Raw genomic sequence first — 24501 nt, 5'->3', positions numbered from 1 at the left:
TTATGAGAAATTTCAAATTGGGTTTTACCAATGTCATAGCAATTACCAGGCAATGTGCCATTTGAAACTATTTATTGTTGCATTTACTCCAAAATAATGTACTAGTTTAGTAATCAAATCGAAGTGCTTAGATAAAAGGTCTACTACCAATTGTACTCCCAAGAACAAAAACAAGGAAAAGAATTATGCTATTAAGGGGTTGTGAACTAAAAGGCTAAGTTTTTCACTTCATCAATTATCAATCCACATTCAACTTCCTGTCTATGCTTGAGAATGACTGGTAAAATGCCTTGAAGTGCTTGTATGCAATATCCACATCTTCCTTTCCACATATCTCTCTCACGCTGCAATTCCAGAAAAGCAAAGTGAATTTATGGAAATTGATGACCAACTTAACGAAACAGGTGACCAATTAGAGCAAGAAGAAGATATATATTAACAGAGTAAAATATGTTAGTGTCCCTCAAGCAACATGTAACCATTTCATGAAATCAAACTACCATGTTCCAATTACAAATTACATCTTGAAACTTCATAAGTTAATTATTTAGTTGTCTGTCATTTATTTTACACCATAGAGATTTTTTTGTCTGAAAGAGTACACAAAATGCACATTTTTATAGAAGGTACCTGGATGTTGAACATTTTTCTTTCAGGATTACTTCAATTCGAAAAAAGTCAAGTGTATAACATCTGATCCCTACTTGCCTGAAGGACAAGCACTGCAGCTTGATAATATAGATCATTGCCAAATATGGGCTCAAGTAAAATTCTATGTCGGATGATGCATGACAAAACTCAAAGTAAACTAGTTATAGACCACTGCCTCGTATTACATTTCAGGTAAGGAAATACTTTTTTTGCTTTTGGAAGTCCGTCGTTTTCTTCCTTTTGTGACAGGAGTTCAGGAACTAAGGGTAGAGGAATATTTTTTTGGATTTCAGAAGTTTGTTTATGTTTTGCCTAATGGAAACCAGTCGCTGGTGTATAACCAACTTTCAGATAAATGGAAGAAAATTCTTGGAAATCCCATGAAGCGCTACATTGAATGGAGAAACTAAATGACAAGGTACCTGTGCATGGATAGCTGAGCAATACCACAATCAACAGTACGTATTCCAACTCCTGCAGCAAGTATTGGACCTATAGTTGATCCACATCCCATATCATTTCGCACCACAAAGTCCTGTAAGGATTTAAAAGAGTGGTTGCTTTATACAAGCTTACATACTTGGATCTTAAAATTTTAATAGACGTCATACACAAGATTTGTTAATGAGAGGCTGCAGCACATGTGGAGTTTCCTCTCATATCATTGATATAAACTCCAACATATTTTCTTATTGATATATACTGAGCATACAGTTCTACTTCTTGGAAACCTCTTACAAACTGAACAGAATACATCAGAAGAGTATTATAGCTAAGATTGTGCCTAGCTGTCTTCTTGCAAAAGATGTAGAGAAAAGTACTTAACAAAGGACTAAACTACACAGTATTTTTTCATGATATCCTCTCTTGACTGAATTCAACAAAACGGAAGAGCTCTCTATTTTATTTGATGCAACTCTTTATTTGGTCTCTGGACTTCTAGCCTCTTATGTGCTCTTCTTCCTTGTGTATAAACTTATGTTCATATTGAAAAGAAATCACATAATTATAGGACAGGCAATAACATACGTTGTCATGGGAGTCCTACTTTCTTTATGCAATAAGAGGGAGAGATATTAGGAGCTATGCTTACACTGAGGAGGTGAGGGACCAAACAGGGAGACACATAAATGGCTAAAACTCACTTAATTTACATGTAAATGCCTAGATAAACAAGGAGTCTTGTTACATAGAACCTTCATTTGTGATGAGGTAAGACCTAGAAAATAAAACAAATACAGAAAACGAAAGAAAAGATGATATGCACTTGAAGATTAAGAAGAAAGAGCAAGAAAAGTACATAAATCTCATTAATGGTAAATTAAGAACAATATATCAAGATTATAAAAGTGTATAATACCTTACGCCTGAAAAAGAAAGCTCTTATCTCAAAAGACACAAGAGAAAACCTAAGCAGCTACCACGAACAGTTTGACTAATGCACTCTGGAATAGTTAGTGCAACTTATAGTTGAGATAGTGATACACCAGTTAATACATTTGTAGCATTAATGCGTAGGATTTGAATCCCTAATAGAAGTTACAAGTTGACTCTTGAATAAGGGATAGAAGGGATTCAATTAATAGGTCAAGTCATGGCTTTCGTTCCCTCGTCCTATTTCTTTGATGGCTATGCTAAAGCACTTGGAAGTTGAAAATTACCTGTGTCGGAAGGCTGTGGAGTCTTGCAACTTCTTTAAAAAGAAAAGATGTAATTCCACTCGTAGCATAGCGTTGATTTGCATTATGCTTGATTACAAGTCCCTTCTGTAATTCAGGACGGTGGTGCTCCTCATGCTTATCAATAAAATTAGGGTGAACTCCATGAGCCATATCAGCAGACACTGTTGTTTGAATGAGATACTAGACAATAAGTTTCACATGATATGTAAAGGGAAAATGATGTAATTTGACAAGAAAGCTGGAAACTGATTTTTCCTCCTTTCTGTATGTAATGACATCAAAAGTTATTTCCATGTTAGACCCCACAAATTCTGGTAGAATCTATGGACAAGGAAAATGATGTACTACTTGGCTGGTTTGCATCACACCTACAATCACACTAGTCTTTCTATGAAGGAACAAGTTTTTGGGGAACTCTTTAGACCTTCTTGTTACATGGAATGGGACAGACTCCATCCTTAAGCAAAGGCTGTTAGATTTATCAATAAACTATTGCACTCGTCAAGGGAAACCTCAACACAGACACTTAGTGAGTCCAAAGTGCAATAGTGTATACAAATTAACATAAACTCAAATAACGAACTTATTAGTTTTCATTTGAAAATACAATTACTAATACACATTTGCATGTAATCAGATTTATATGTTCAGCAAATGAAACTGAAGAGGTGTAAGTTTACAGGGCCCAATGCTGAATTTATTACTGCCTTCTGAAAGAATCATGCAAAGCAATAACCTTTCCCACTATACTGTCTTATTTTGAGCTGGTCAATTGAATTACAGCTGCAGGAAATGAGGAATAACTGTTCACATAGGAAGGACTTAAAGAGTATGGAGTAGTCCATTCATAGTCAGAGATATTGAAAGGCCACAGACATATCAAGAAAAAGTACCAAGAAAAGAGTTGCGAATCGCGCGGGCAAAATCAGTTTCTCCTGCAGACTGATGACTTAGACAGTCAGTTATCCGTCTCATTGCCTCAAACATAGTTGGCGCACCAGCTCCTTGGCATGAATCTGAACCAACCTAAAGTCTTGATGGAGTTAGACCTCATGCTTAAGTAAATGGGAAACTGAAACAAGGAATATCAATTCAGATAGCTGATTCAAAGTTCAAGTTCAAGCCAAACTCGACAGATTGCGTAAAGAAATGTCTGCCAAGTAAGAGAATGTGAAACTTATTGTTCATTTTCTTGTTTTTAGGTGGAAAATGTAAAAAGAAGCTAAGAAAGAGGATACAGAATAGTAGAAAAATGCCTATAAAGAGGATTTAGAATACTGCTAACTGATCTTTATTGCTTTTGTGCTCACATGCAACATTTGACAAACATGACAGATCTATCTACATCAGACAAGTATTTTCAAGACAAAAATTTGGTCTGGGATAAGAGCTTGGAATATTCTTAAACTTAGAAATTGAACAACTGAACTGATGTTCCTCAAAATGTACCTTTCATTTAAGAGAGCATCTGTAGATTGCAGAAGAAAAAAATTAAGGAAATCACTGCTAGAACTTTCAGACTGCGCATACTTCCTACCTCTTCATTATCAAAAAGAGCGATCATCCGAATTGAATTCTCATTTGATAAATCTTCGGGCAAAGCACATGAATCAACAAGAGCTCTCAAACCACAAAAGCTCGATGCAAGATTATCCAGTCTTCCAGAAAATATGAACTCATTATTAGCACCTCCAAGGCAGCTAGGTTGAGTATCACAAATATTTAACTCAACACTAACTATGTCTTCAATTTTACAGCTGAGTTCATCTGACAAGATCTGCGATCACAGAGCAATACATCAATGTTCATATCCAGTATCCAGAATAGCCTTCGCGCGTCATTCCCTTGTGTAAATCATGTAACAAATTAAATATGTTGGAAATCAGATAGAAGAACAGAACAGAAGCAGACTCATGATAATGCCAAATGAGAAGTGTGTAACAACAAATCAGTGCTGCTACCAACAAAAGCAAGTAAACTAATATAGACAAGGCATTCTAATAAACATGCATGTGACAAAAACAGCAACGTGATCTACTGAGAATCGAGAATCAAGAGAGCTTCCAGCTTCTCCATCAGCTAAAGTATGGTCACTAGATATTTAATGCATTTGTTTTTGGAGACTACTAGCAGCTAAAGCTCTGTGTTTCCAGTCGGTTATCCTTGAAATGGAGGATGTTCTGATCCACCAAGCTTGAGCCTATAAATAAGCTCATCGACAGAATTTTTCCATAGAAGAAGGTAAAGAACCCGCTTTTTGTGCCTTGAACCTCTGCCATTTAGCTACCCATCTTGACCACTTATTCGGCACATTATTTTAACATTCTGAAAGTATCTCTTATATGCTGAATGCTGATCAATATACTACAGATTGTCAAAACAAATCTTGATTGGAAGCAACATAGAAATAGAGGGTTAAAGCATTCACTGTCTTTGACCAGGGAATGAAATAATGAGGAACCCATAGGTCAGTCTACATATGAAGATTAATAACATGATCAGGTAATTCCAGGAAAAAATGACGAAAGGAGTTCCTCTTTTTTGTTGTCAGTCAAAAGATTTCTTCAAGTATCTATGGATTGACCACACAATCAAGAAATTTTCTTGGACTACAAGTCAGATTCAGTTTAAATAATATGAACAACTACCTTCAGAAGGAGTTGATGATGAACGTCTTTGGAAGAAGACACATTACTTTTCTCTGTGGAATCAGCAGTTGCATTCTCTGTCTTTGTTGCCAGTAGTGGAATAAGGTGAGTCTCAAGGTTTGGCTTAAATCCATCCTGATTCACCGTTCTAGATGCCAGAAAATTGACAGCGCAAAGGAGATATCAGTAAAGCCTTCAAAGTAAACAAAAAGTACATAAATCTGCTTGATTTGGTGACACAAATTAAAGATTATTGACAACTGTCACTGATGATTCACCAGTTTAACAAATGATAAATCAAAAGAGATCCTCCATCAAGGTTACCCTTTATATTTCGTTTTTGATGTTTGTCACAATCTAAAGAAGATAGGATAACCTAAGAAGGAAGCAATTTTTAACAATATTTCAATTAAGGCAATTTATACACATCATAAATGTAACATCTCGCTAATTGAAAGAACTAGAAAGAGGTAGAATTAGAAAGAGTCATTTTCGGAAAGAATGAAAAATCTGAAAAATTGGTTAAGTTATGTTAAGTTTGAGTTTTGGTCAACTTCAAACGACCATAACTCCTAGCTCAGGATGAGTTAGGTGTGTTTCCAGATACCGTAGGAAAGATATTTGAATTATCTTTCCAACGCCACCGAGTTTGCTCAATTCCGAGTTCGTATGAGTGAGATATCCCCATTCGAAGTTGGACTGTTTGGATAAAGAAAGTCCAATCCGGATTTTAGAAGGGCATTATGGTCTTTTCCATAAACTATTATTTCAATTTCGTTTTTGGTAATTAAGTTGGGGTCTAAACTGATTTGGTTCAGTTTACGCTATTGAAAAAGAGTTGGGGTTTTGAGAGAAGAGAAAAAAAGAGGAGAAAAGAGGAGAAGAAACAAGGATTCGTCGATTTCTTGGAGAATTGCGTGTGGATTTCGCCAAAGGTTAATCCCTATGAGGTATGTGAGATCACATAGCGTTGGGTTAGTTCACCCACGCGCCAATCATGATTCTATTAAATTAGGTCTTAGGCCTAACTCACACCCCAAAAGCTAGCTCAAAGGGAGGAGAATTGCCCAAACCTTATAAGGAGTCCACCCATCTCATTAACCACCAATGTCGGACTTTTGTCATTCTTTAACACCCCACCTCACACCCAATGCTTAGCATCTGGTGTGTGGGCAATTTTGATTTTTGGGGGGCCCCAACATTGGGTGAGATGGGTCATGCTCTGATACCATGTTAAATTAGGTCTTAGGCCTAACTCACACTCCAAAAGCTAGCTTAAAGGGATGAAGATTGTCCAAGCCTTATAAAGAGTCCACCTATCTCATTAACCACCAATGTGAGACTTTTGTCATTCTTTAACAGATCAATTCAGCGAAGTTGTGTAGTTTTGAAAGCAAATATTATGAGTTCTTGATGATAATTCGTTTGAAATCTTGTGGGTTCTTGTTGGTGTAGTTTCTTGAGTTTGATTCATGCAATTAGGTGTGATTTCGAGTAGAATCTTATGTATTTTGAGCATATAGTCAATTCTAAGTGTTTGGGGAAAGAACCAAGTGAAATTAGAGGGTTTAGAGTTGCAAAACGAAGAAGAAATTTCGTCAAAAATCTGGGGAAGCGGCTAGGGCGCCGCGCCTCTCAGTGTGGTCTAAAGCAGACTCTGAATTTTGACCTCTGGGGCACCGCGCTAGCCAGAGCGCCCCAAGTCAGCCTCTGAAATTTCAGAGCTGGCGCCCCACGCCTCTCATAGCGCCAGGGACGCCAATTCTCCCACCTTTTCCCACTTCTTCCGTACTAGTTCCTTAGCAACGTACCTATGTTTTCTAGTTGATTTCTACACTCTAAGGTACGTCTAAACATCATGAAATCATCCATAAACATGAGATCATGAACCTTGAATCCATAATTCAATTCAAAGAAAGTTAAGAGTCAAGTCAAGAAAAGTTCATACAGTTCTCCAAAATTCTTTTACAAACGTTGTAACTTTGTTTTAAGACTTAAGCTTTGAGTTGAGTAAAGAGTAAGAGTAGAGTTCATTTCTTCAAAGATTATACGGGAACTAAGTATTCCCAAAAGTTAAAATGTTTTCACATTTGAGCAAGAAAGGAAACACCGATTTCCAAGAGAGCCTTTGCGCTAGTTTGTGAGTAATTATCTCAAATCACAGAAAGAGTTTTGTTTTTAAAACATATGAGCTGAGTATATTTTGGAAATAGTATTGAGCACCGATATGGGAACGCGAATTCATAATAACTCAAGTCTCCATAAACCATGTAGCCATCATGGGTAGAAAGGATCATACTTTTTAGAAGATTCTTTAGTGCTTTTTAGCATAGATTAGTAGATCCACTGAGTTGAGGCGTTCTATATGACGGCAAAGTATAGGACAGTTCTGGTAGCGTGGGCGAGACATTGTATCATCACTTAGGCTCATAGTGGTAGTTGTCGATTAGAGAAACTCCCACAGTATTATATAACTTTATTATATGAGTAAACTGAGTTGTTATTGTATCTCTTTAATACATTGAGTTATCACCTATTGTTTTAAATGCTTTGTATAAACTGCACCAATATTGTTGTTTTTACTTTGCATTTGAGTTGAGTTATTCATGAGTTGAGTAAAGTCAAGGTAAGTGTTCTTTTCAGATTCCTTTCAAGCTTATGTCTTGTTTAGTATTTCCCTCGCATACTCGTACATTCAATGTACTGATGTCATTTGGCCTGCATTGTTTTATGATACAGATACAGGTAACTAGGAACAGCATCCAGCGCATCGTTGATTCAGTTGAGCACTCAGAGTGAGCCTCCTTGCTTTCCGGAGGATCCCTCATTATCTTGTTTTTTTTAGCATTTCAGTTGTTAGGATGATCGGGGGTCTTGTCCCGACATCCCTCATTGTTTTTAAAGGCTTCATAGACGAGTAGTCATAGTTCTTTAGTCTTGTATTTAAGATGTTTTGCTTTAAGACTTGAGTTACCATCTATGGCAAGTTTGAATGTTTTATCCTTAAACGTTCTGAGTTTAATTTGAGACAATTGTTTTATAAATGTATTTGATCCTTGTAATAATGCTTAAAGTCTTTCGTTGAGAGTCTAGTCAGGCCAAGGTTCATTTGGGGCCAAAAATGGTTTTCGAGTGCTGACAATACAGGTAATACTACTAGAACAAGATTCATTTTTAACTACTCCCTTTGTTTCAATTTATGTGTTTTAGTTTGGCACAACACGGAGTCTAAAAAAGTAAAGATCTAAAATCTTGTGGTCTAAAACTAAAGATGTGTATAATGTACCAGAATATCCTTTGAATCTTGTGGTGTTAAATATGTCACGTGGATGTTGAAATTAACTTTTTCTTAAAAGGGCAGCCCAGTGCACTAAGCTCCCTCTCTGCGCGAAGTCTGGGGAAGGGCTGGATCACAAGGGTCTATTGTACACAACATTACCCTGCATTTATACAAGAGACTGTTTACACAGCTTGAACTTGTGACCTCTTGGTCACATGGCAGCAACTTTACCAGTTACACCAAGGCTCCCCTTCAAATTAATTAGTTCCTAAATATAGAAAGTGACTAGTTGAGTGAAACAAGAAGGCAGAAATGGAGTGAAAAGGATAAAAAATATTTTTCTTTCTATTATGTGTTTACTAGTGTTAGAAAGGAAAAATTCAGAAGCTAGCTTAAGTATTGCACTAAGTGGATCAAAACTAGAACATTTTTGGAGAATTTCAGCCAATTCCAGACTTGGGGCCTGTTTGGATGGACTTACATAAAGTAACTTATAAGTCAAAAGTTGAAAGTCATAAGTAGATGGTACCCTACTTTTGACTTATTTTAAAGCTTTTTTGGCCAAAAAGTGGGTGCTTAAAAAGCACTTTATAACCTTTCCAAACACCTCCAAAACTAAAAAACTACTTAAAAGTCAAAAACACCAAAAAATAAGTTAATCCAAACGGGCACTTACAATCTTTTGAAAAAATCTAAAAAAGGGAAAAAACAGTTGACTTCTATTTGGAGAAGAAATTCCAAGATATTGTTCTTGTGAGAAATATAGGAAAAGAATATTATTGAATTATTGTTGTCTACATTATTACAGAAAGACCCTATTTATAGACACTACAATAGACACCTTTTCCAACTAGGACACTGCAATACAATCCTTTTCTAAGTAGGACACTATATACTATTACTATTACTATTACTATAACTATTACTATTCTTATTCCTATTCTAAGTAGGATTGTATATACCTATTACTATTCTAACACTCCCCCTCAAGCTGGTGCACAAATCATATGTACCTAGCTTGTTACAACTGTAATTAATATGAGGATCGATAAGGAGCTTGATGAGATATCTGCAAGTTGATCACTCGACTTCACAAAATTGACATCCAATATTAATGTGTTTGGTCTTCTCATGAAATACTAGATTTGATGCATAATGCCGATAAAACACAGAGTGATAAATTACAGTGTTGAACTTCCCAAGCCAAGCTTGACTAACACATAGAGTGACTAAAACAATCGACATACAAGACTACTAAACTCCCCCTGAGCAACAAAATTAGGTGGTTGCTCCATATAGACTTCTTCACAATCCAACGATCGCCGGAATTGCTCAAAATCTAGTATAAAGTGTATGGATCATGTTGGAATCAATAGACGAGTCATTATTAAACAAGAAAGTCACCGAAAAACTGGCTGAAACATGCTCATATGCTGGAGTATTAGAATTGATAGTTAAAAATGGCCATAATCTAAGAAATAAAATTATATAGGTAGCGTCGGAATGATGGCACAACCCAACTGGAAAATAGAACTTATATAGGAAAGATCAAATTGCCTGCACGATCCTATTGAAAAAGAGAAATAATATGAGTAAGGTCGGAATGATGGCACAACCCTACTGAAAAAGAGAAATTATATGGGTAGGATTGGAATGATGGCACAACCCTACACAAATCAGATTTGAGGAGTCACCGGAAAGACGAATGGAACTGCGCAAATCAAATTTGAGGAGTCACCGAAAAGACACACGGTGCTATGCAACTCAGCTATGAGAAAGTAGTTCGGAAAAATCCACGGTACTACACAAATTAAATATGAATAGTCTAGAAAGATGCACGATGCTACGTAAATAAGATATGCAAAAAAAGGTAGTCATCGGAAGGATGGCAAGGTGCTACACAAATTAAATATGAAAAATAGGCACCAAAAAGATGGCACAGTGCTACGCAAACCAAATATGAAAAAGTTGTCACCGGAAAGATCGCACAGTACTACACAAATTAAATATGAAAACGTAGCCACCGGAATGATGACACGGTGCTACACAAATTAAATATGAAAAAGTAGTCACCGGAATGATGGCACGGCGCTACACAAATTAGATATAAGAAAGTAGTCACCGGAATGATGGCATGGTGCTACACAAATTAGATATAAGAAAATAGTCACCAGAAAGATACACGGTGACCCAACTTTTGCTAACATAATCATTGGCTGGACGGGTGGCATATATGGATAATAGCCGTCCGCCGGCAATGGAAGCTCTTTGATTGTTTACCAAGATCGTAGAGGCTCAGATACCATGTGAGAAATATAGGAAAAGAATATTATTGAATTGTTGTTGTCTACATTATTACAGAGAGACCCTATTTATAGACACTACAATAGACACCTTTTCCAACTAGGACACTGCAATACAATCCTTTTCTAAGTAGGACACGATATACTATTACTATTACTATTACTATTCTAAGTAGGATTGTATATACCTATTACTATTCTAACAGTTCTCATTATGCTACGGGTGATAAGAACACTTGGACGTATATTAAGCATGAATTAAAATTTGTACCAGTTATAGTAGCTGGTGTGCTTTGAGAGAACGGATCTTTACCAGCTGCTTTGCACAAAATAATTGCATAATAAACCTAACAGCCGTATCCGTAAAACCAACAACAATAATAACAGGCTAAAAACATATTAACTTTTGTCGGATGACATGTTAGTTAGAACATGTCTCATGGGAAGGAGGAAAATATGTCTGAGTGTTGAGAGAAATACTTGAGCTCTTAAGGGCATGGAGACGTACTTCAGTCTCACATGCAACTATTAGCACTCCTAAATTCTGAAGCTTGCAGTAGATATTGAAAGACTGACCTTGAAAGTATTTGTGAGAAGTTTTATCAATAAAAGAGAAGCAGAGATCACATGTTGTGGATCCCACAACTTAAGTAGGTCTTACTTTTCATTTAGACTATTCAGTATTATCCACAAGATTTCAGATATAAGTACTTAGAAGACTTGCTATATGTCTTGGACCAATTAGCCTTATTTAATGTGAAATTTAGATCAAGTACAAATGTAGGTCACTTCTGGGAGAAAGCTATTAAAATTTGCATGAATATTCCCATCCGTATTCTAACACATATTGACACATTACTGGACCAATTTGAACATACTGCACTTATTATTTCTCCAGTTTAAAATTCCTCTACCAGGCGTCATAGGTAAAGAAGGATGAAGCTCACTCTCAACTTCAGCATGCAGGAGTTACCCGCTCCAGTTTCTTATTGTGTTTGTTCTCTGCGGTTGATGTATGGTCTCAAAGCAATACCTTAGATGGTAGATGATATCAAGAAATAAAGGTTCTGTTTACCTATTCAAGAATGTAACAGCCCTCTCGCCACAAACAAAGAGCAGGAAAAACAATGAGAAAAAGAAGAAACTTCAGCGGAAGGCAACAGACCTATTAAGATGAATAGCCAATGTAGGCACTCGCAAAAGAGGCCTCGTTATTTTCACAAGCCTATGCAGAAAGGAACCATCATCAGCTCTTAGAATAACCCTCCCAGCTACACTCAAATCCCGATCAAACCAAGTGTGCCATAACCCACCACCATATGTTTGCACATTGACCATAAGATAGCCAGATTTGGTTGATGCAGACTTTGGCTTTAGTTTTAAACATGGGCTATCTGTGTGAGCAGCAATCACGTGAAATCCATTACCAATAGAATACCTGCAAAGCTAATTCATGTATCTGATTAAACAACATAAGAATGTAACTCCTAAAGGAGGAGGGAATGAAATGGCTGAAAGACTTCAATATTAGTTCCTAGTGCAGACGTTAAAATGGATGAGACTGATAATGTATAGAGAGAATGCCCCTTGATCTATAGCTGGTTTCTACTTGCAGAACATTCCAATTTTTCAATTTGGTTTCTACCGGCTCATATATGTAAGGAGCATTGCATGACTAATTAGCAACTGTAATGTAACCTTTAGGAGGTATGTAGTGTTTGCTCACTTCTTTCCAATGGCAAATGCAACCAAAGAGGACATGTTCCGTGTAAAGAAATAACGCCCACCAGGCTGCAGATCCCATTTCTCATTTTCTTTCAGCAGATGAAATCCAGCAGCAATTAATTGTCTTTTTGCTTCAGCTATTACAAAGAAGAAAGAACACATGTTCAAATAGTGAGCAGGTGAAAACAGAAGTTTGAATTGACTGCAATAAGCGACAATTCAAGAACTCTATTTAAGAGATCTGTACACTCTCCATACACGCCTGAACACAGAAATGCTCTCACACCAAGACAAAGTTCAAACATTTGAACTGCCTAAGAGTCATGCACGTAAAACCAAATTTCATGCAACTCAGATAAACATATACTCTTGCCTAAAGAGTAATCACCCCAGTCAGCACAAACTAATATTTGAGAAACATCTCATGAAATGAGGAAAGCTCACCCATTCATTAGAAAGAAATCATGCAAAATAAATGGTGAATACTACGTTTATCTTAAGTGGCCAATCAACTTATGCAACAAACCACATGCTCTATATATGATATTATCATAAAAGTGACATCATAGTGGCTATAAAAGCACAACTGAACCTTTTTTCCATAACGGTGAGAAAATAAGATACTACATTTCTTAACTTGTACAGTAGATACACCACTCAAGTCAACAATCGTCATCAACAAACCAGGGTTGTCTACTACATTTCTTACTCCTTTTTCCATAATCATCTTAGCTCTGCTGTCTATCATATTATAACAAGTATCTAATCAAAATAAGTCCAAATAAAAAATTCGAAATATTTTGAAATTTCACAAACTTAAAAAAACTGTGAGGTGAATTGCGAACCCAGGTCCTTAGAAAAGGCAGAGGTGCATCAAGGATGCATGGTTAAATTTAATACATTTGAGTGACCATGTTCCCTTGCTATGTCAGTGGTAACCCAGGTTGCTCGGGTGTGGGTGACCGATACGGGTGTGAATCTAGAGAATGGATCCTTCATGATCTGAATTTTAAGATTTGGGGATACGGATATGGGTGCGGTGATTCAGTTAAAAATAATTCAATATCTAAAAATAGAGTTATAGGTCTAAATTATGAGACATGGAAAACTTACAAGGTATTTCGAGGAAAAAATATTGATCAAGAGGAGATTCCAGAAGGAAATAAAAGGAAAAGGATTGACATGGAAATTTCTACATACAAATTACTCCATATTATTCAATTTCACCTAAACTTTTGTTTTGATTACAAAAATCATAGATGCCTGTCCTGAATCTCTCCGTTGATTTTGTCAAAATACCCAAAATTGATTGACCAAAGCCGGTACAGATCCCACGCCCATGTTGTGTCGACACTGGTGTGGCACCGAAAGTGAAGGTTCCGAGCAACTTATACGGTCACAAAAATAATGAAACATATGGATACATGCACAAGTGTTCTCTATACATGTTCAACATGCGTAGTGGAGACATAAAGGTTATGCACTTCAACAGCTTGATGAATCACATAAAATTGAATAGCAATATTGTGAAGCAAATAATAACCAGATAACAAAAGGGAAGTACTAACCAAGATTAAACAACCGATAGTTCATAAAGCAACAAATTTCATAGATAACCTTGTAAACCAATAAATGTTATACAAGAATCAACTAGAAGATATTACTTATAACAAAATTCTGTGAAGGCAAGGTCTCATAGATAGATCATAGACAATGCACCAACATAGAAACCAAAATGATGTGGAAAAGTAAAAGATGCAACAGATCTGAAAGGGGTATGCCATAACGGGCACAGTCATAGGTTGAGATCAAATCAGGAAGAGCGACTACAGCTACTCCAAACGTTTGGAGAAGAAAGGTTCAAGACATGTGTTAAATATATTGGAACATGTTGGGTCATTTAGTTCCGTGCTAGTTAAAGGAATTATAGTGTAGAGATATTTTATGCGGAAACAACAATGAAGGAATTGTTATACCATGAATAATATTGTAAGGACTAAGGACTGTTATGCATTGGCTAATAACATTACAGAAAATATTATGTAGGGATGACCCACGTTGAGGGGATTTTTGTCTTTAAAAACTTCTATCTCAGTAATACATGTATTTTGTTCCACTTTTTATGTCGCATAAAATAATACATGGATTCTCGCAACTTAATGCGAGTATTATTTATTACGGACAACCAAAGGTTCGCTGCATTAATTGTGCGGAGATTAAATTTTCTTATACTAATAAGTAATAAGTAAATGTTGCATTAATTATGCTGGGAATAATTATGTTAGGATTATGTTGTCGGACTCTCCAAAATTGTTGTTGCACCAATGTTGGACCCTTCGAATATGCACTACTTTTGGAGGATCTAACACATACCCATCAACATTTTTTAAGAGTCTGAACAACATATATTTACCTAATCCAACCAAACAAAACCCCTAAATTGCCTTTAGTTAGAGGACAATATTAGGAAATTCTTTAAGTCACTAGTCCTCGCAGCATTTTCCAATAAGATAAACTGAGACCACAAACTCTAGAGACTTGATGCTACAAAAACACCTTGTTAGATATTAACTCAGTTGCTTGATCATGTCACCTAATCCATGCTATTAAGTGTTTTTGTCGTTAAGTCACCTAATAAAATGAAGACCATAAAAAAATCTAGGAGACTGCTCCTTTGTCCTTATCCTCAGGAACGTGAAAGGAGAGGAAAAAAGAAGCCTCACATGGACAACAACCAATGCTTAAAAAGCGGAAAGGTCACGCATAAAAACTTTGTATACATTATATGCATGTATTTATCATGATGTTTTGTTCTTCTCCCACATTTCTATCGCTCTTCGAGAAATTATATAATAGCAACCTCTAATTAGAAATATCAAACATTTGATCCCCATAACTAGATCTATATCAGGGGACCATAACAACTTGGTATGAGAGACGGGAGTTATGGGAGATCTAAACCAACAACAATTAGCACAATTGTTGGCTTTGTACCAAGAAGAACATGCAACCAGTTTAGCAAGGCAGGAAGACTTAAATGCTCGCTTGGATGCAGTAATGAAGGATTTAGCAAATTTAAAGGCAAATGTTGAAGCCATTGAAAATGGCAATCAAAATCAAGGTTGGAAAGGTAAAGCACTGGTTGCAGGTTCACGAACAGAAACGGGTGGGAATTCCATGATTCCTAAACATATAAAGTTGGATTTTCCACGATTTTGTGGCCACGAAGATCCCTTGGGATGGCTGAACAGGTGTGAGCATTACTTTCGATACCAACATACACAAGAAGAAGAAAAAACTGGACTTGCTTCTTTTCATTTGGAAGGAATTGCACAACGAGAGGCGAGAGTTATGGGAGATCTAAACCAACAACAATTAGCACAATTGTTGGTTTTGTACCAAGAAGAACGTGCAACCTAAGTTGCTCGGACTCGGGTGCGGGTATCCGAGACGGATGCGAATCCAAGAGTCGAATTCGGCAAAATTTAAATTTTAAGATTCGGGGGTGCGAATCCGAGTATGGATACGGGTGCGGGGATTCGGTTAAAATTATTCAATATTATAAAATATAATAATAATAATAATAATAAATATCTTGTAAAATGCTATACTTGAAAGGATATCAATTATAGATATACAAATTTAAAAGTAAAAATTAATTACTTGTTACTAATTAATTTTAAAAAAATTATAATTACTTTTATTTATTATAAAAAAGAAATAATCATTTATATATATATATATATATAGCCTATTAAATTAGATAGTAGTACAATTCATTAAAGTTTTGACGTGCTGCCATATATATATATATATAGCCTATTAAATTAGATAGTAGTACAACTCATTAAAGTTCTGACGTGCTGCCCTTTCTTCTCCCAAGAATGCCTTTTCTTCTCCCAAGAAACCCTAGAAAAAAGCTCTCTCTTCTTTTTCAAGAAAAAATCTTTGAATTATTTGTTCTTTCCCATGGAGCCCTTCGCCTCCTCTTTGTTCTTGTACAAAAAAAATAAATTGTTTGCTCTCTCTCTATTCTTGTAAGTTTTGCCTCTTCATTATTCTTTTCCGTGGGGCAGCCAGACCTTTTGACAACTTCGTCGTCGTCAACTTTCGCCGGCCATGAAATTGATCTCTTCTTCCCCATTTTTTTTCTCGGCTTTGGTCAAAGTATCCGGATCGGATTGACCGAATCCGACACGCACCCCGCACCCGCGCCCGCACCAGTGTCGCGTCGAGACGGGTTCGGCCGCAAAAATGAAGAGTCCGCGCAACATAGCGTGCAACCAATTTAGCAAGGCAGGAAGACTTAAATGCTCGCTTGGATGCAGTAATGAAGGATTTAGCAAGTTTAACGGCATACGTTGAAGAAATTGAAAATGGCAATCAGAATCGAGGTTGGAAAGGTAAAGCAGTGGTTACAGGTTCAGGATCAGAAACAGGTGGGAATTCCATGATTCCTAAACATACAAAGTTGGATTTTCCACGATTTTATGGCCACGAAGACCCCTTGGGATGGTTGAACATGTGTGAGCATTACTTTCGATTCCAACATACACAAGAAGAGGAAAAAAATAGACTTGCTTCTTTTCATTTGGGAGGAATTGCACAACTCTGGTTTCTTCAACTAGAGAAAGATATGCCTCAATGTACTTGGGATGAGTTCAAACGTCAATGCAACCTTCATTTTGGACCATCAATTAGAAGTCAAAAGTTGGGAGAATTGGCTAAGTTATGCCAAATTGGATCTGTGGCAGATTACCAAGAAAAGTTTGAGCAACTGATTTCACAGGCCGGTACTCTTACACAAGCGCAAAAAATTGAACTTTACATTAGTGGTCTTGCTGATTATATAGCAATTGAGGTAGAGTTGCATAATCCTCCAGATTTGGCTACTGCGATGAATATTTCCCGACTTTATGAATGCAAGGAACAACCCCTTCATTCACAATTATTAGATGCATGTAAATCAAAGACAACAAATTTCTCACCTCAACAACACGCCAAATTTGTGAAGAAATTAACCAGATCCAAGATGGATGAAAGATGGCTTAAGAGACTTTGTTTCAATTGTGATGAACTATTCACTGGGGACCATCAGTGCAAGAAATTATTCTGGATTGATTTCATTGACGATGAAGAAGAGTTACTTTCCACACTTCCACACTTGGCGCTTGAGGACAAGCGCGATTGGAAGTTGGAAGGAGGGGAGTGATGTTAGCACTCTCTAATCAGAAAGTTGATTAAAATCAGCAACTATTAATTATGTTTTCCTGTTTTCTCTATAATAGTTGCAGCAGTTGTTTCCTTTGTTGTAGCTATTAGTAGTAAGGAGGTTATTCCTCCACTTTCTCCTTTCAGTAGTAGTAAGAAGTTATTTCCTTGTTATTAGGTGGGTGGCAAATCCACCAATGTTGTATTTAAGTTATTTGAATTCAATGGGAAGATAAGCAGAAAATTATTAAATCTTTGAGTACTTCAAACTCAAGAAATTGTAGGTTCTCTCTTAACGAACCAAGACCATAGGTCGTAGGAAGAAAACATTTGATTTCATATTGCAGTGCCCCATAACTAGATCCATATCAGGGGACCATAACATTATATTTGCTATAAAGACTATGATTTTTCTCCTTTCTATAAACACACATTACGAAACAACATAAGCGTGCAACAGTAGTTATTGCATCTATTTTTTCACGATAAGCTAGTTCGATTAGGGAAAAGACAAATAAATGGACTTTGAATATTACATCAAAGTGCAACATACAAGTATGTCTAACGCAGTCATGGAACCTTATAAAAACTAACTAAACAACTAAACTTTCTGTTAAATGACCTTATTGTCCTGAGATCATTTAACAAAATACTTTTTAACTCTCAATTAAACATCTTTGTCGACAAACCTTCTCTTTCTTCATGCCTTTTTTTACCCTACATTTTCCTCAACTCACCCAGATCAAGTTGTAAGTGTGGAGTCCCCTTACCCACCCTTAAACAAAAGACCCCTCTTTTGCCAACAGACAAACTCTCTCTTCAAATTCATTTATTTATCCTTCAGAAATTATTATTTTTAGGAAGGTAACATATATTATAAACAAGGAAATACACCAAACGTATATCCCAGTAATAGTTACAAGTAGAACCTATGTTGCGCGAACTCTTCATTTTTGCGGCCGAACACGTCTCGACGAGACACTGGTGCGGGCGTGGGTGCGGGTGCGGGGTGCGTGTCGGATTCGGTCAATCCGATCCGGATACTTTGACCAAAGCCGAGAAAAAAAATGGGGAAGAAGAGATCAATTTCATGGCCGGCGAAAGTTGACGACGACGAAGTTGTCAAAAGGTCTGGCTGCCCCACGGAAAAGAATAATGAAGAGGCAAAACTTACAAGAATAGAGAGAGAGCAAACAATTTATTTTTTTTGTACAAGAACAAAGAGGAGGCGAAGGGCTCCATGGGAAAGAACAAATAATTCAAAGTTTTTTTCTTGAAAAAGAAGAGAGAGCTTTTTTCTAGGGTTTCTTGGGAGAAGAAAAGGCATTCTTGGGAGAAGAAAGGGCAGCACGTCAGAACTTTAATGAGTTGTACTACTATCTAATTTAATAGGCTATATATATATATATATGGCAGCACGTCAAAACTTTAATGAATTGTACTACTATCTAATTTAATAGGCTATATATATATATAAAAATGATTATTTCTTTTTTATAATAAATAAAAGTAATTATAATTTTTTTAAAATTAATTAGTAACAAGTAATTAATTTATACTTTTAAATTTGTATATCTATAATTGATATCCTTTCAAGTATAGCATTTTACAAGATATTTATTATTATTATTATTATTATTATTATTATTATATTTTATAATATTGAATAATTTTAACCGAATCCCCGCACCCGTATCCATACTCGGATTCGCACCCCCGAATCTTAAAATTTAAATTTTGCCGAATCCGACTCTTGGATTCGCATCCGTCTCGGATACCCGCACTCGAGTCCGAGCAACTTAGAGTAGAACACAGTAAAGCAAGTGATCTCATAAGTAGTCTAAAATGCGAGAAATATCCTTTGCTTCTTGAGGATACTCATATTTACACCAAAAGAAGAAAAGCACCAAACAATTCATCTTCAATTTCTGCGGAGAACACCATTCAGCAATTGGTTATCCATATATTGATATGGCAGCACATGTTTTTTCTTAGATCCCATTTGGAAGCCATATCCTTTCATAAAGTGATTCTCTCTAGTAAAGTCATCACCATTGGGATCATAACAATCATTTGAGTGTGAGAACCCTTTCCTCACAGTTATCGTGATTCAATTGGCTGAACTGCCAATTCTGTCATGGGATATATTTTGATCAAAAGAAGTAATTGTGCTTCCATTTAACATGATTGTGCATTGCCTCACCACGAAGCATCCCTTCTTGGAGGTGGTTGAGATCGAACTGGTGTCAGAATTTCCATAACCAAAGTTGCTAAAAATTAGCTTTATAAATCACTAGAGACAACTACCTCTTACTTTGACCTATGTTACTAACTTTCTCTATAATTACCAAGTTTTGTGATTGACTAAGTCACAATATGTACAATGCATCCAAAAGTGTTGTCTTCTTTAGCTTTCCAAGAAAGGAGCATATTGCTGTTCCAACAGACTAGAGAAAATGTAAAAATATTTGATTTGGGCTGCCAATGATTAGTTTCTTGAGGCAATGGAGGCATTTCATTTTTGGGTGGGGCCATGGGGTTGTCACATGTACTCTTTAACTTTATGATCTACAACCTCTTGAGTCAGTTATTGTGCAATAAAGACTATGATTTGTCTCATTTATATATAGCACACTTAAAAAAACATCATCAGCATAGTGCAATAGCAGTTAGCATCTATTTATTCATAATAAATACACTAGCTCGAGTACAGGGGCGGGCCCATTATCCACCGAGTTTAGAAGGTTGTGATTGGTCCAAAGGACGGGTCACGGACGGATTTCTCGGTTATAAAAAACAAGTACACTAGCTCGATTAGGGAAACGACAAATGAAAGGACTTTGATTATTATATCAAAGTGCAACATACAGGTATGTCTAAAACAATCATGGAACCTTATAAAAACTAACTAAACAACTACACGTTCTGTTAACTGTACCGTCTTGAGTTCATTTAACAAAAACCTTTTAAACTCTTCAATTAAACATTTTTGTTGACAACCCTTTTCTTTCTTCACGCCATTTACCTTTCATTTTCCTCGACTCACCCAGACCAAGTTGCAAGTGTGGAGTCCCCTTACCCACCTTTAGACAAAAGACCCCTCTTTTGCCAACAGACTAAACTCTCGCTTCAAATCATTTCTTTATCCTTCAGCAATTTTTATGTTTTTTGAGGAAGGTAACATATATTATAAAAAAGAAAATACACCAAAGGTATATTCCAGTAATAATTACAAATAGAAAACAGAAAAGCAAGACCAGTCACCTATGATCTCATAAGTAGTCTAAAATGATAGGAATATCCTCTGCTTCTTGAGGGAACTCATGTTTACACCAAAAGAGAAAAGCACCAAACAATTCATTTTGGGGAGAACATCCTTCAGCAATTGGTTATCCATATATTGATTTGGCAGAACATGTTTTTTCTTAGATCCTACTTGGAAGCCATATCCTTCCATAGAGTGATTCTCTCTAGTAAAGTCATCAACATTGGGATCATAACTATCAGCTGATTGTGAGAATCGTTTCCTCGCAGTTCAATTGCGATTCAACTGGCTGAACTTCCAATTTTTTCATGGGATGTATTTTGATCAAAAGAAGTGATTGTGCTTTGATTTAACATGATTGTGCATTGCCTCACCACGAAGCATCCCATCTTGGAGGTGGTTGAGATTGAACTGGTGTCAGAATTTGCATAACCAAAGTTGCTAATACTAGCTTTATAAATCATTTGAGACAACTGCCACTTACTTTGACCTATGTTAATAGCTTTCTCTATAGTTATCAAGTTTTGTGATTGACAAAGTCACAATATATACAATTCATCCAAAAGTGCTGTCTTCTTTAGATAGCCAAGAAAAAAGGTGCATATTGCCCATGATCACTATTCTAAAATCAGTCATAAGTTGACCTACTCATCCACTTTTACATATTGGCATAAAGATCTATAATTGTCACACAATTTGAAAAAAGTCTGTTTTTAGTATAAAAAAAACTTAATTGTGCTTATCTCACTTCATCTTTGTCCCGAACTCTCAACACCACATGGAAACATTTCCATATTAAGGCAACATTCTCAAACTTCGTGCTTTGTTTCGAGCTCTACTCTTGTGTGATCTGCATGAATTTTGGTTTTATAGAATGAGCCTCAGGAGACAAAAATGCCCAAAAAGGAAAGCACGATCAAACCTCAAGTCCAAACTAATATAGTGTTCTCCTTATCACTTTCCCCAAGTAAGAAACATTTATGATACTCTCTACTTAGTTACAATATGAGGCAGTATCCACTTTTCTCATTCACAGGTTCTGTTATTTGGTCCAAGCGAAAAAATGCTAGCAAACTTAAAGACGCATTAGAAAGTGAAAAACCATCTCAATAATTACACATTAAAAACTGCAATCAGAGGCTATAGAACATAGCACCTTAGTATAATCACAAGACCAGAAGAAGTTGCACCTTCATAAATATACCTGTAGCATGAAACTGAGTCCATGATTCATTCAGATAGTCCAACAGGTCACCAACAATTGACGTACTCGATTCAGAACTTTCAGGACACTGCATTCCAATTAAGAAATTGTCAACAGAACTGCTACTATTGATGACTATATATTAGCAAATACTCTCTCTGTCCCAATTTGTTTGCCACCTTACTGTTTAAAGTATCGGATCATTCTCTTTTTTTAACAGTCCTATCAACTACATGATATATTAAATTATTTCAGCTATAAAAAATGTGCTTTGCAGCACTTCTTATCTGACAAGCATGTACTGTTATTTCCAAAAGTAAATCATAAACCAAATTTAGATATTGACTCTAACACGCCGAAATTAAATGATTTAACTCAGAATACTAACTCTCGTACTATGAATCATGCCATTTTTTATTTCTAACAAAAAGGTACTAAAGACTTGATATTCAAGTTCACATCAAAAAACTTTTTGGTGATTCGACTCTCACACACCGAAATTAAATTATTTACTCTGAATTACTAACTCTCTTACTATGAATCATGCCATTTTTTGTAAAAAAGAAAGTATTAAAAACTTGATATTCGAGTTCACACCAAAAAAATTGGGTGAATTGACTTACACACCGAAATTAAATGACTTACTAACTCTGAATTACATTTTTTATTTACAAACAAACAGGTACGAAAAACTTGACGTTCGAGTTCACACCATTTTTTTTAGGTGAATTGACTCTCACACACCGAAATTAAAAGAAAACTATGAATTACTAACTCTCTTAATATGAATCATGCCATTTTTTAAAAATAAACTAAGTTAAAGACTTGATTTTCGAGCTCACACCAAAACTTTTTTTTTAGGTGAATTGACTCTCACACACCGAAAATAAATGATTTAATTCTGAATTACTTACTCTCTTAGTATGAATCATGCTACTTTACTAGATATAAGAATATATTAGAAACTTGATATTCAAGTTCACACTGAAAAAACTTAGGTGGATTGACTCTCACATGCCGAAATTAAATGATTTAACTCTGAATTACTTAAACTCTCTTACTATGAAGTATAATCATGCCATAATTTAATAATTTAATAAACGAAGGTATTGCAAACTTGATATTCGAGTTCAGACCAATTTTTTTTTAGGTGAATTGGAATTTTGTATCCTGGTAGTCCGAATTACATCGTTCTTTTTCAGGTGAAGAAAGTAGTAAGTAAATTTATACAGAGTAAGAGAAGATTGACCTCGGGAATTGAGCCGGAGCTGGAACAGAGTGGTGATGTGAAGGAGAAATTACGGAAATGAATCCGGCAAGGCTTGATGCTGCTGAAGCTGGAGAAAGACGGTGAGGATTGAAGAAATTTTGAGAAAAATACTGAAGGCTTGGAGATTGGATATGGTTGGAGGAATTGAAATCGAGCTATGGTCGCCATTGTTGCGCTACTGGATTGAAGCTTCGAATTTGAAGGATTGGGCAAAATCTATTACTATATTTTATTTATTTCTTCAAAAGATAATTATTATTTATTAGTACTAAAAATATAATTAGAGAACTTGATAAAATATTTTTAAATTTCTTTTTTTTGACTTACATCTTGTTTGGATGGTTGTTATAAATGGTATTGTATTAGTTAGATTTAATATAATGTTTGTTTTGATTGATAATTAAATTTATTTCGTTTTATTATATATATTTACTAGTAAAATTACGCGGGAATTTAATATCACTGAATTTGCAAAATAATACTTAAAACCTATTAGTCATTAAAACTAATATATTATATTATCTTACGTACAAGATTACGTATAACAAACATTAATAATGTAAAGGAGGATGATAATTATAATATTTTATCATATATTCTTCAATCAATCATCTTTAATTTGATTTTATAATTTATTTTTTTGCCCAGGAAGTGTTATTACTTGATATTTTTGGGGATTCAAATGAACATCAATCATATCGGAGATATTAAATTTTCTAATAAATAAATAATCGTTGTTGAAGGGATAAATAAATTTTAAAAGGATGAAAAAAATGAACAAATATTCTAATTCTAACGTGTCGAAAGTTCAGCGTTACCTTTTGCGTTACATATATCATTTTAAAGTTCTTCATTTAAATGTATCATAAGTAATTATTAAAATGAAATATTAAAGGGAGAATGTATCATATTGGACAACAATTTAACTTATTATATATACTTGAAAGGGAAAAAAATTACACAAATTATTCAGTTTCTTTGGGTGTTTTTAAAAAATCAACATACCAGAGTGATGAAGTTCAATTTGAAACTACGCCTCTATTTCAATCAGAATGTCGAGAAACACATCTATTACTCCAAGAAAGTTTTTACAACTTGCAGTAAATTTGAGAATCTGTCCATACTTCATATTGAATATGAAAAATTAATTTTTGTCTTCTTTTCCTGATTCACTTCGCACATCAAGGTGCGATAAAGTTTTTAAGGTCTTTCGATCCTTACAATGGCATACCAAAGTTGAATTATGTCTTCAAGAGATAATA

General features: G+C 35.5%; 1 protein-coding gene across 1 annotated transcript; it reads right to left on the bottom strand.

Moving 5' to 3' along the window:
* On the bottom strand, nucleotides 1-23442 carry LOC125835899 (probable aspartyl aminopeptidase). Its single transcript, XM_049514997.1, has 10 exons — nucleotides 23219-23442; nucleotides 21970-22057; nucleotides 12291-12426; nucleotides 11730-12002; nucleotides 4982-5129; nucleotides 3871-4110; nucleotides 3227-3359; nucleotides 2313-2494; nucleotides 1074-1186; nucleotides 1-344 (listed from the first exon to the last, which is right to left on the bottom strand). The coding sequence occupies exons 1-10, from the start codon at nucleotides 23405-23407 to the stop codon at nucleotides 239-241; spliced, it is 1608 nt and encodes a 535-aa protein (XP_049370954.1). The 5' UTR covers nucleotides 23408-23442; the 3' UTR covers nucleotides 1-238.
* Nucleotides 23443-24501: the final 1059 nt, after the last annotated feature.

The sequence above is a fragment of the Solanum verrucosum genome, unplaced genomic scaffold, assembly GCF_900185275.1.
Source record: "Solanum verrucosum unplaced genomic scaffold, falcon-dt-bn FXZP01000128.1, whole genome shotgun sequence".
In the NCBI taxonomy this organism is placed as follows: Eukaryota; Viridiplantae; Streptophyta; class Magnoliopsida; order Solanales; family Solanaceae; genus Solanum; species Solanum verrucosum.
Note: the sequence above shows the minus strand (reverse complement) of the source record. Positions and strands in the feature narration are given on the sequence as shown.

Excerpts from the sequence above, each read along its gene's own strand:
- LOC125835899 (XM_049514997.1), bottom strand. The coding sequence starts at position 23,407 with ATGGCGACCATAGCTCGATTTCAATTCCTCCAACCATATCCAATCTCC. Across the intron at positions 22,058-23,218 it reads GCTCCGGCTCAATTCCCGAG|TGTCCTGAAAGTTCTGAATC; the intron begins GTCAATCTTCTC and ends ATTGGAATGCAG. Across the intron at positions 345-1,073 it reads GCTCAGCTATCCATGCACAG|CGTGAGAGAGATATGTGGAA; the intron begins GTACCTTGTCAT and ends CTGGAATTGCAG.